The sequence below is a fragment of the Schistocerca cancellata genome, chromosome 1, assembly GCF_023864275.1.
Source record: "Schistocerca cancellata isolate TAMUIC-IGC-003103 chromosome 1, iqSchCanc2.1, whole genome shotgun sequence".
Taxonomy (NCBI): domain Eukaryota; kingdom Metazoa; phylum Arthropoda; class Insecta; order Orthoptera; family Acrididae; genus Schistocerca; species Schistocerca cancellata.
This window is the reverse complement of record NC_064626.1, coordinates 818,077,094-818,090,639: the sequence shown is the minus strand read 5'-3', so window position 1 is coordinate 818,090,639 and position 13,546 is coordinate 818,077,094. Positions and strand designations below refer to the sequence as shown.

General features: G+C 42.4%; 1 protein-coding gene across 1 annotated transcript in view; it reads left to right on the top strand.

The window, feature by feature from the left end:
* LOC126188252 (uncharacterized) overlaps nt 1-13,191 on the top strand; it is a 28,894-nt gene extending 15,703 nt beyond the window's left edge. Inside the window, exons 2-3 of the mRNA XM_049929817.1 lie at nt 5,713-5,808; nt 12,298-13,191. Coding sequence (XP_049785774.1) covers nt 5,713-5,808; nt 12,298-12,365 — 164 coding nt within the window. The 3' untranslated portion in view covers nt 12,366-13,191. The remainder of the gene's footprint in view (nt 1-5,712; nt 5,809-12,297) is intronic.
* Nucleotides 13,192-13,546: the final 355 nt, after the last annotated feature.

Genomic DNA, 13,546 nt, shown 5'->3' with positions numbered 1-13,546 from the left:
TGTTCGGATGGCAGACTCGGTGGACACAAGATTATCAGTGGTAGAGCGACCCTGGCAGAAGCCACCCTGACATGGAGCTGGCATGCCACGAGACTCCAGGACCCAACCCAACTGCTGACATACCATACATTCCAGCAGCTTACAAAGAACATTGGTGAGGCTGATGGGCTGATAGCTATCTACATCAAGCAGATTTTTACCATGTTTGAGCACCGGATTGATCATGCTCTCCCGCGATTGCGATGGAAAGACGCCATCACACCAGATCCGGTTGAAAGAAATTAGAATTATATTAAAACCTTCAGCTGCTAACGGGTGTTAATATATATATCAACGTGGACAGGTGAAAATGTGTGTCCCAACCGGGACTCAAACCCGGGATCTCCTGCTTACATGGCAGACACTCTATCCATCTGAGCCACCGAAGGCACAGAGGATAGCGCCGCTGCAGGGACTATCTCACGCACACCTCTTGCGAGATCCACATTCTCACCTTGTTATGTCCACACACTACATTCGTAGTGTCTCACCCCAACACACTCATTACTCGTGGAAGACATTCTTACCAAGTCCTGGAAGAGTTCGGGAATATGTGTGCATCTGCACAGAAGAAGGAGGTCTTGGCCGGCGTTGTCAGAACTATATACTTATATGGATATAGTGTCTGTTCTTTTGGACATATCCGAAAGAACAGACATCTTATCCATACAAGATCTGGTTGAAGATGACAAGACGATGTCACTTGTAGTCAGATGAGAGATGTTTAATCATCTGGCTTGGATGCGATCAGGCTGTGTCGGGGCAATGTGCAAGGGCACTGAGGAGCTCCCATTCTGTAAATGGGGCATTATAGGATTCACTGCAGCCTGTTGTTAATGAGAAGATGTTCCCTTCCAGCTGCCGTTTGAGTGTGTGAAAGGCTGGGGGGTAATTCTCTGACGCAAAGGCTCGAGCAAAGTGCTCTGCAATCACATTTGTGTTGGTATATAACTCGCCACATATGGTAACACCGGGCTGCTGGGGCCTGGTACCTGAAAAGATGTTTGATCTTTGCCCAGACTTGGGAAGGTGACGTGTGGCACCCAGTGGTGGAGACGTATCTCTCCCAACACTCCTTCTGCCATTGTTTGATCAGGTAGCAAATGTGGGCATGGAGCCATTTAAAGGCTATGAGGTGCGCCATGGATGGGTGTCGTTGTAGAGCTCGCCGACGCTCCTTAATTGCTTCAGCGACTTCCGGCGAACACCAAGGGACTGCCTTACACCTTGGGCACCCTAAAGAGCGAGGGATTGCGTTTTCTGCCGCAGAAACAATTGTGCTAGTAACCTGCTCAACTATCACATCGATGTTACCGTGTGGGCGAGATTCAGCAGTGACAGCAGAGGTGAAAGTTCCCCAGTCCGCCTTGTTCAAAGCCCATCTAGGAAGGCATCCATGTGCCTGACACTGGGGCAGTGATAGGAAGATGGGGAAGTGGTCACTACCACACAGGTCATCATGTGCTCTCCACTGGATAGATGGGAGAAGTGCTGGGCTGCAAATTGATAAATCAATGGCCGAGTAACTACCGTGAGCCACACTGAAATGTGTGGCGGCCCCAGTATTTAAGAGGCAGAGGTCAAATTGTGACAGTAAGGTTTTGACAACTCTGCCTCGACCAGTAAGCATGGTACCACCCCACAAGGGGGTTATGGGCATTAAAATCTCCCAGAAGTAGGAAAGGTTTAGGGAGTTGATCAATCAGTGCAGCTAATACATTCAGGGGTACTGCACCATCTGGAGGAAGATACACATTGCAGACAGTTATTTCCTGTGTCGTCCTTATTCTGACAGCCACAACTTCAAGAGGGGTTTGAAGGGGCACATGTTCAGTACAGACCAAGTTTAGGACATAAACGCAAACTCCACCTGACATTCGATTATAGTCGCTACGGTTCCTGTAATATCCTTTATAGCTGCGGAGGGCAGGGGTCTGCATTGCTGGGAACCAGGTTTCCTGGAGGGCAATGCAGATAGCAGGTGTAAAGCTTAACAGTTGCCGTAGATCAGCCAGATGGTGGAAAAAACACCATAGTTCTACTGGAGGATGACATTGTGAGACTAGGAAGGCACCAAACATTCAATGAGGCAGTTTACGCCTCAGTCACCTGCTGCCACCAATTTATTACCTGAGCAGTCTATATCCATTGTGTCTTAGGGTCTGGCGAGATCTAGGTCCTCAGCGGATGCCAAAATCTCCACCCCATCCTCAGCCGCAGAGCTTGTAGGTAGCAGTGGTGTGGGTGCCACCACAATTTCCTTGGTGTTAGGGGTTTTCTTTTTGGATTTTTCTCACTGCTCCTTGGGTTTCCATGGCTGGGAAGACTTCACTGGCTCAGTCTCCAGGACTGAAGATGAGCATGAAGCCCTATGACCAGCTGCTTTTGGGCTCTTCAGCCAATGGCGGGTGTTGTCTTTCCCACTAGCAGAAACCTGGGACCCCTTTCTAGCGAGAAAAAGCCAAAGAAGACTTACGCTTCTCCAGCTTAGAAGTGGGGACAGATGTCCCCGATGGTTGGGGGGGGGGGGGGGTGTTGCTCCCAAAGTAGGTGGTGCGGGAGCAACAGGAAGGGAAATGCTCCCCGTCATCAAGGGGGCAGGTGTAGTCTTCGGCTCTGAGAGATTACCTGGGTTGGTGGAGCTGATGGTGCCAGAACTGTTGTAGCGGTGGCGTAAGATGATGTCATACGCACAGGATGCAGGCGTTCAAATTTTCTCTTAGCCTCAGAGGTCAGTCTGTCCAGGGTCTTGTACTCCATGATTTTCCTTTCTTTCTGGAGAATCCTGCAGTCAGGCAAGCAAGGCGAATGGTGCTCTCCGTAGTTGACACAGATGGGAGGAGGGGCACATGGAGTATTGGGATGTGATGTACACCCGCAATCTCGGCATGCGACATTGGAAGTACAGCAGGAAGACATATGGCCGAACTTCCAGCACTTACAGCGCCACATCGGGGGAGGGATATAGGGCTTTACATCACAACGGTAGACCATCACCTTGACCTTCTCGGGCAATGTATCACCCTCAATGGCCAAGATGAAGGCACCGGTGGCAACCTGATTATTCTTCGGACCCAGGTGGACACACCGGACGAAATGTACACCTCGCTGCTCTAAATTGGAGTGCAGCTCATTGTCAGACTGCAAAAGAAGTTCCCTGTGAAATATGATACCCTGGACCATATTTAAGCTCTTGTGGGGCATGATGGTTACAGAAACATCCCCCAGCTTGTCACAAGCGAGTAACTCCCACAACTGGGCAGAGGATGCTGTTTTGATCAGTACTGAGCCAGATCTCATTATGGACAATCCCTCCATCTCCCCAAAGTTGTTCTCTAAATGCTCAACAAAAAAACTGAGGCTTCATCGTCATGAAAGATTCCCCATCAGCTCTCGAACATACAAGGGGTGAATTAGATCTGCTGCCATCCTTAGCCTAACGTTCCTCCCATGGTGTGGCCAGGGAGGGGAACAATTTGGGGTCGTACTTCTGTGTGTTGAATTGAGCTCGTGGTTGCTTAGAGACTGCTGGTGTTTCACCACCAGCAAGAGATGATGGACTATGCTTCATCACGTGTCATCTGCCCTGATGCCACCCACTCCGACCAGGGGCCCTCCCCACAGGCGCCACCCAGCCGCAGCAAAGGCCACCTGGTAGGATGGCCATTGCCGGGAGTCCCGATGTCCCAGGGGGATGGGCATCTACTCCTTGGCATACGTGGGGAGTTAACGGCGCAGGGTTCAGCAGAGTGATCCCTGTGTGGTCAGGGGGCTAAAACCAACAGGGTATATGGCAGTCCCACCACAACAGACTGGCTACTGTGCTGGATATCAGGTGCAAAGAAGTCCATGGTCATTGTCGACGTAAAAATCGACACTGCATAGTGCATGGTGGAAAACGCACCCAGGAAGGTGTCCTTGCCCAAGAGATGGAGAGTGGGCAGGACTGCTATGCGACGACAAGGAAGTGGGCTAAAGATCTCAATGCACGCTCTTCGGGAAAATGTTGAAGAATAGAGGTCAAACCCTACAGGGGACCATCACATAAAGGCCAAAACGTGTGAAACTCCTTTTAGTCACCTAATATGACAGGCAGGAATACCTCGGGCCTATTCTAACCCCTGGATCCGTAGGAGGGATATAAGCTCAGTCATGGGTAAAGCAGATGGGAGACTTCGGTTTATTGGTGAAATACTGGGGAAGTGCAATCAGTCTACAAAGGAGATTGCTTACAAATCGGTTTTGCGCCTGGTTCTAGAATATTGCTCAAGTATGTGACCCATACCAAATAGGGCTAACAGGGGTATAAAATGTAAGCAGAGAGGGGCAGCACACGAATGGTCAGAGGTTTATTTGTTCTGTGGGAGAGTGTCACAGAGATACTGAAGAAACTGAACTGGAAGGCTCTTGAAGATAAACATACACTATCCTGGGATATTCCATTAACAAAGTTGCAAGAACTGGCTTTAAATGATGACTCTAAGAATACACTACAGTCCCCTATTTCTAGCTCACATAGGAATCATGAGGATAAGATTAGTATAATTATCTCTCACTCACACACACACACACACACACACACACACACACACACACAGAGAGAGAGAGAGAGAGAGAGAGAGAGAGAGAGAGAGAGAGAGAGAGAGAGAGGAGGGGGGGGGGGGGGTTCCAACAACCATTCTTCCCGCAATCCATACAGAATGGGACGGGAAGAATCCCAAATAACTGGTACAGTGGGTCTTCATTGTGGTTTGCAGAGTATAGATGTAGACATACATCTAATATTACATATTATAGCTACAAAAGAAAAAAGAATTTGGCTTTCAAATATGTGCTTGATAGTTGTTATTTTCCATGTTTCAATTTATGCCCATTTTTTGGATTATTCATTTCCTGGCACAGCTTTCTTTTGCCTCCTCACCTGGTAACATTATGCATTATCATTCTGTCCTTGTCCTATGAATAGTGTCTTTTCTATTTTGAAATTTTCTTTTTGTAACTCTTGCCTCACCTTATCTTTTCTGGCGGTCAAATGCTTGTGAAATGATTGTTTAAATGCAAGGAATAAAATAGATTAGAGAAACTTTTGACGCTCCTTTGAATGATACTCTCTATCATGTACAGCAAACAAGGTGCCAATTAAGAATTTAAAATGTAGTGTTTAATGTAGAATCTTATAATTTTAAAGAGGATGCTTGTGTGTTGGTTAGCAGAAGGAGGATGCTTGTGTGTTGGTTAGCAGAAGGTGTGCAGTCTCTTTTGGTGCACTTTATTTCAAGCATCATTCAAAGGCCTGTCAAATGTTGCTCTAATCTGTTATATTTCTTGCTTTTATTTTTTATTTTAACACATCTTTAACCCATTGACTGCCAATAGATTGTTATTTGTAGTATCCCGGAATTTGAATGCTGCTCGTTAGTGAATTTCCACATCTGTTGCTGCACTTGGTATCTCTCTTGATCCTGGGGTAGAGGGTAGGGGGAGGGGGGGGGAGAGAGAAGGGGGGGTATACCAACAATCATTCTTCCCGCAATCCATTGCACATGTATTTCAGTGGCTGGTAAGGAGACATGCTGTAGTTGCATAAAGTGTTTTTAATGATCCTTTGTATGCATAATTATTATTGGTGTGCTGTATTTCGAATGTGTAATATATTTTCATTTCTGTTGTCAGAAAGTGTTCCATCAAACCAGGTAAATGATGGTATTTGTGACTGCTGTGATGGGTCAGATGAATGGGCACAAATCTTCTTTCCCTACAGGATAAGTGGTAAGTAAAATGTATCTTACATAAAGGAGAAAATTTGAGCTATGCCTAATGTAAATTATAGAGGTAGCAATATGGTACTGCGATAACATGGTGTCTCATGCCTATTTAATGTTACACAATTGAACTTTTCATATAAGAGCATGACTGACACCTTGCTACTAAATGCAGCAATTAGAGTATTCATTATTAATTACTCCTCAGCTTCAGTATCTTACTTGGTATCTGGATGGAAGCTGTGGGCAACTGCCATTTTTGTGTGATATTGTCAAGTTTTGTAGCTTCACACATACTATCTGAAAAGAGAAGTTCTGTAAGTAATGCTATCAACATCAAAAATGCTGATGTCCTTTATTGTACTAGGAACATATACCTCTGACTTACATACAGAATGGAATTTAGGTCCCAGCTCAGCCTCCTAAACAAGATAACTGCCAGTTTTTCTATATTTCTTTAAAGGATATAACACTAGCTAGAGCAAACTTGGTGTCTCCAGTGCAAGTATGTATGAAACTCGCTGTACCTTTATTGTAGAGGAAGAGAAACAGGCATCAGTTTGTTGGGCATCAGTTCTGTAGAAACCTAGAAATGAGTCTAGGACATACAGAGTGTCTGATGAAGGAGTCCCTGATTTCAAATTTAAATATTTCAAAAAGATGTGTTTATTTTGAAAGCTGTAAGAATTTTATAGAGAAGTTTCAGCTGCTACCAGATAGTGCTGTACACTGTGCAACTCGTACGATATCAGCATGATAATTACTCATCCTCTGCAAGCAGTCTTTGCAGTCACATCACAGTCTCTTATTAAGGTCCATCACTAGCAGTATAGAGGTGGCACAAATGAACAATGAAGTTTGCCACCACATAGCACACAGATTGCTGATTCAAGATTGCCCAGTGTGGTGGGATGGTTCTGGTACAGAGTATCTTTCAGTGTGCCACACAAAAAGGAGTCTCAAGGAGTCAGATTGTGCGAATATAGAGGCCATCCCTGCACAAGTAAATTTGCAATAATCCTGTGCAGTGACTCTATTCTCAGAGTATTCATTTAGAAAGTGAAACACCTATTTTGTGCGATGTGGTGTGACTCCACTTGTGTGAACCATACAGTGCCTGGTCGGTCCTCCAACACTAGTTGTGTGGCCTCAAATTTTTCTGAAATTACAATGTAATGTTCAGAAGTGATAGTTTGTTACATGAAAAAGGGTCAATAATGCCACTGTTGTGTGCCACAGACTAGACAGTAACTTTGGGAGAATATGGTGGATTCGCTTGACACAAGTGGGTATTTTCAGATCCCCAAAATCACCAATTTTATTTTTTCAGTAATCCATTCAGGTGGAAATGTGCTTTATTTGGTTTGCAGAGTCAGCTTCCTTTCACACAGCTCACACATGTATGGCCTGGTGGGTTTGGATTTCGAATGGAAGCATGTGTAGGCTCTGTCTCATTCTGGAACACCCCAATCCAGCCTCTGCTGCAGTTCTTCTTGCTTGGATTTTGTTGAACCATTCAAAAAATTGTGGCAACACTTTCAGGAGTAACTACAGTTTGCCTGGGGACAACATTCTCCGTTAGATCATCAGCCATGCTGCCTGTCCATTGGCATTTGGCAAAGAGCTTGTGAATGATTTTTTGGATTGGGTTCTTTTGGCACATTAAATTGTGTTTGAAAATTGCACCTTATTGTGTCCTAACTTGTGGTATTCCAATATCAGAAAAACACATAATTCAGTGGCATATATGATTTCAACCTCTTCCTTCAGTTCACTATCCTCCTTCCACATTTCAGTAATGGAACTGATTACTCTGACCTGCAGCACACTATTTGTAGATACTACATATTGCAATTACAGCCCCATCTGCTAGCAACTTTTTCAACTATTTTGAAACTTTTGCATAAAATTCTTACAGATTTCAAAATAAACATGCCATTTGTTGCAATCATCTACCGATTTTATTTTTCGAGAAATTTTATTTTAAAATTGGGGACTCTGCTGGATACCCTGTAGCGATCATCAGGGTTTGTAGGTAACATACTTCTAAATGTAATAATTTTACATTTGAGGATGGTAATAATCCAAAAATTTGTGTGTTAGAGATTAGATCTGTATCAAGCACTTGAGAAAGTTATAATAAAATTTTGTAGAAATAATTTGCACCTCATATGTGAACAGAAAATAATGTCATTGCAGGGCTGTTAGGAGTTATTGATGGCTGTCTGTGGTTCTTCCCACAATAACATTCACTGTGAGAATAGAAAGGCATGATGAAGCAGCCCGTGACATCATTTATCGTCGTCTTAGGTTGAGCTCTGCTATGCAGCTTGGAAAAAAATTAATAGAAAAATTTTTATCTGGCTGTGGTGGTCAAACATTCTAACATGTTGGATTTAGCTACATGGCTCAATCAAATGTAAACAGGAACTTCGTTCATTTCACTCTTGCACTGCGCCTTATTACTCTTTTCTCAGCAATGAAGATACAACATTTTGAAGAAACTACGGGCCCAATTTGGTAATGCTACTCTGTATAAAACTCAAATGTGCTGTTTGACTCATCAGATTCTAAATGGTCATATTACAGTGAAAAATCAAAGCTATAGACACCAATAAAGACAATATTAAATCTGAATGTTAGCTTGCAGAGTATGACTGTCACATTTCTGTCATCGAGATTGCATCGCTAGTGGGGATAAATTTTGAAAGTGCCAACACCATTTTATCAGACATACTTTGATACCAAAAATATCAATCATGTGAGTTCCTCCTCTTGTCACCAGGCCTAAAAGTATGTGCTGTAAGACATTCGTCATGACTTTTGAATTCCTTTAAAGGATGAGGAGAGATTTTAGTGGAAATAATCTTCATCTGCAGTGAAACATTGTTGTTGTTGTTGTTGTTGTTGTGGTCTTCAGTCGTGAGACTGATTTGATGCAGCTCTCCATGCTACTCTATCTTGTGCAAGCTTCTTCATTTCCCAGTACTTACTGCAACCTACATCCTTCTGAATCTGCTTAGTGTATTCATCTCTTGGTCTCCCTCTACAATGCTGTCCAATGCTCAATTTGTGATCCCTTGATGCCTCAGAACATGCCCTACCAACTGATCCCTTCTTCTTGTCAAATTGTGCTACAAATGCCTCTTCTCCCCAATTCTATTCAATACCTCCTCATGTCAGTGAAACATTAGTCCATCACAATACCACAGAGAACAAGAGGGTGGGTACGGAGTTGATGGAAGTTGGAGAGGATGTGCCAATCAAGGCCAAGACTCAACTCTTAAGGTGGGAAAAGTTTGACTGCTGAGTTTAGGGGCTCAAAAGGTGCCTTGCAGATTGACTATCTGCATAGGCGAATGCAGCCTGCTGCTGCAAGCTGCTGAGCGATGCTAAGACTGTTTATTGCAACAAGCAATGCCTGGAACCAATTCATGTTGTCCTCCTCAGTAAGCTCCAAAGATGACCTCATAACAACCTCCAAGTCCAGACATGTCTCCATGTAGCTACCACATGTTTGGTCCACCGAAGGAGGAGTTAGGAAATGAAAGTTTCGAAAGACGACTCTACAGTCAAATACGAGACATGTTTGAAAGTAAGTGTACTTGACCATAACATTGACCAGAGTGAGCATCACAGGATCCGGTAATATGTAAACTCACATTGTAGTGTCCAGTTGTGTGAAAGAGGACAGTTAGAAATCCTAGTAAGTGTGAGCCATGTGCTGTTAGCTACCTCCTACTCGAGGAAGAAATAACAACTACCAAAATTTATTCCTGAATCACAAAGGTGTTACGAATAGAATGAGCATGTTTAAGTGGTGTAGGGAGTACATATGTTCATGATGAACAGAAGAGTGGAAGGCCTTCCCTTTTGTCAGATGAGTTGGTGCAAAAAATCGAGAAAACTGTGAAAACAGCCAATTGACAGTAGATGAAATTTATTCAGTGTTTCCACAACTCTCCAGAACTCTCCTTTGAGACAGTCATACAAATTATGGGATGTAGAAAACTGTGTGCAATATGGGCCCCAAAACAGCTAACAGAGCAGCACAAGAAAAGTTGAGTCAGTAGAGTCCACAAGTTCCTCGAGCAACTTGGATTGGAAGGCAAGGATTTTCTGAGCACTTTTGTGACTGGACACAAAATGTGGATGGCTCATTATACAATGAAGACAAAAAGACAGTCATCACAATGGTGTCACATAAATGCTGCCTGCATCTGCCAAAAAATTCAAAACCACAATTTCAGGTAAAAAAACTCATGGCCTCAGTATACTGAGACTGAAAAGACATGATTTTGGTCGAATTTCTCCCTCAAGGGGGGGGGGGGGGGGGGGGGACCATCAACGCAGCACAACGATATTGTGGGATCCCCAAAAAACTCAAAAGGAGCTTTTGAAACAAAAGCAGGGGAATGCTGATGAGGAATGTGCTTGTTACATGACAACACCCCTCCTCACACAGCCTTAGCTACCAAGGCACCCTTGGACTCATTGATTTGGGCTGTGTTGACCCCTCACACCCCTCGTATTCCACTGACATGGCTTCTTCAGGTTATCATCTTTCCATCTCCATGAATACACACAAGTGGAATTAAATTTTCAACTGATGAGCAGTGCAGAAAGAGTTCCTGAAGTAGTGGAAGAAGCTGGTGGGAGAGTTCTTGAAGGAGGGCATAAAGAAGCTTGTGCTATGACTCACCACGTGCATTGAATGGGGTGGCAATCATGTGGAACAATAGTCAACAAATATATCAACAATACATTCTCTCTCTTTTTTTTTTTCAAATATACTTTTTCTAAAAAAAAAATATAAAATTTATTACACTTACTTATGAAAATAACTTGTAGTATGTACACAATTGACTACTGGGGCAGCCAACTTCTTTCATCCTTAAAGGAATCAAAAATCTTTCCATTTGATGGAGAAATTGTGTTTCTGTTGACGGAACTATACAGAAAAATAATGCATTCCATTTTAATTGGTATATACCACCAATAAAGCTGTGTTAAAATATTCCAGTTTATATTTGAGTGACCCTCATAATAAAAGAAACATGCTGAATATCAGACAGTTAATGATTCAATCAGAATGTTTTTGGTAAATTTACAAAAGAAATCTGGTGGCAAGCACAACATATGAATGGTAATGAATGTTTCAGATTATTCTGTTGCTTTTGTGAGCTCTGTATAGGCAGTTGTTTCTTTCAGCATAAAATGATACATAAAAATACCTCTTTCACCTTCCTCTCAAGTGTCACCACCTTATCGCAGGCATATTTAGAGCCAAGCAGGAGGGTTTGCATGCCTCAGTGATGCTGAGGGCTATGCTGGCGGTAGTGTAGCTACTGGCAGAGTACCCAAGCTGGTCAGACTTCAGTGGAGGGGCCTGACGAAGAGTCCCACAACTGAGGAAAGGGAGGGCCATGTTTTCCCCGGGAGCTCCACCCGTAATCATTGGGTACGGTGACCCAGTCCCAAGCTGGGGACCAGTCAATGCCAGCAGACATCTTCTACAACGTTGTCGAGTGTGCTCCCAAGGATCATTGATGTACAGATCATTATGCATTACACAGCCTTACCGTTTACAAGTGGGGCACACATGATTGGCTTCAAATTGTTCTTGTGTGGCATTGGTCTTATAGGTATTGCAGCTCCACAGTAACATTAAGGAGGCAGCTGAGATTAAGCTTGGTGGAAATTTAACCAACAAAGACATAGGCAAAACTTTGCAGACCCACTTTGAAATAATTGATACAGCAACCCATGTGTACACAAGCACAAGCACAAGCAACAGATTTTCAGCTGGGATATGAAAGGCAAAATGTTTAACCTGCTCTTCATCTGCAGACAGTGCATCAAATGCTAATCATCTTGCTTGAGGTAACTGGTAGTAGGACAGAGTATCAGTTGCTACAACACCTTTCACGTTAGCCCTTGTTGCAATATGAAACTGAATCAACACATTGATAGATTTGCTAGCCAGTACTTACCTGCAAGAGACAAATTTTTCTTACTGTGACAACCATATAAAAGTATACGAAACTATCTTAGTTTTTGGAATTATTAGTACCTTCCTCAGGAAGGAAGGAGAATGGGTTAGGTATGGTTAAAGAGAAAAGGCAGTTCAGTCAGGCCTGATAGTGAGAGAGACCCATGTTCATAAGTTCTATATCTTTGCACAAAAGTCTTTAAGAAAGGGGCACAAAACTGGGAATCTACAGGTAAACATAATAAACTAAAAGCATATGAGCTGTTGAAAACCGGACTCTTTATTTGCAAATGGGACTAACTTATATTGTTCTGATCCTGCAGGCATTATGTGAACAGTAGAAGGTAGGTAGTAGTTTCTTTTATAAAATCAAGTTTACTGACTGTGAATTTAAGAATAATTTTATGTTGTTCATCTATAATTTTAAATGTCAATTATTTTTTGTTGAAACTGTCTTTCTGTGTTGCATAACATTGATTTTTCTACATTCTTTTTTCTGTGCAGAGGAACTCCAGATGAAGCTTGGAAGATACCACTCTCCATGTCCAAATCTTTGCCCAGATGATGTGTGATGAATTTATGTTTACTTAAATGTTGTTCCTGCCTCTGTGTATACTTAAAACAGTTTTTAAGAACCTGATCTCAGACATTAGTGACCGAATATGTGCCTTAATTTCACAAAACTGAAAAAATTGGTTGTCAGCATTTCAGCAGCTATTTTATTTTAAAAGGAGATGATGTTTTAGAAAATATGCATACAACATTCCTGGAAGGAATTTATACTCTATGGGCACAGTAGGGAAGAAAATCCAGATACATAACAGACATACTGTGTGATATAGCAAACAAATATTAAGTTGCTTTAAATATGCACTGGTAATTTTTCAAAAATTTCAGTTTTTTAATGCTAAAATTCATACTTAAAGAGAAAGAAATGAACAAAAATTGCATAACAGAAACCACATTCCGTTTCATTTGAACCATCTAAATACCTAGAATAGTGCTGTTTTTAGAAGTTCATTTTGATATTCTTTACTGTAGAAGTTAATATGTGCATTCTGTATCTCCCACACCCCACCCCTCTTCTCATAAATTTTTTCAATTTCGCCACTTTATATGTCATATCAGTAGACTTCCAGTTTACATAGTATTTATAAAGCCTGAAAAACATATATTACTTTTGTGTAACTAGAATGCAGATCGATACCGTCCAACGCGTAGGGTGCCACAATCGTAAAGGCACTTTTTATTTTGCGAGAACTTCAGTGTTAGGTTTTCTTAAAATAAAGACTCTTCGGTAGTATTATTACAGCTTAAAGCAAAAACAATTGTAATACTGCAAGAGACTCTGTCACATATTTGTAATGTGTATCTGTAAAATAAAATTATTCTTGAATACTTTGATCATACTTATAAGGAAACTTCTACATCATATTAATGTTATTGTTAAACACACGCCTAACAAAAGTTGCAACAGTTTTGTAATGCTTTCTCATAAAGTGAGGCCTTGTAAACTGAAGAACTACTCATCCAGCAATTTTGTAATAGTCTGTTTCAAATACTGTGGCAGAACACACACATGAAAGACTGATGTAGCTGGCAAGCTTTTAGAGCCAGTGGCTCCTTCTTCAGGCAGAGGGCTTGAAGGGTAAGGAGGAGGGGTGAAGGAAAAGGGCTGGAGAGGTTAAGGAAAAGTAGTAGATTTTGGGACTGTCACCCAGAATTTCGGGTCAGGAGAGACTTACCACACGGG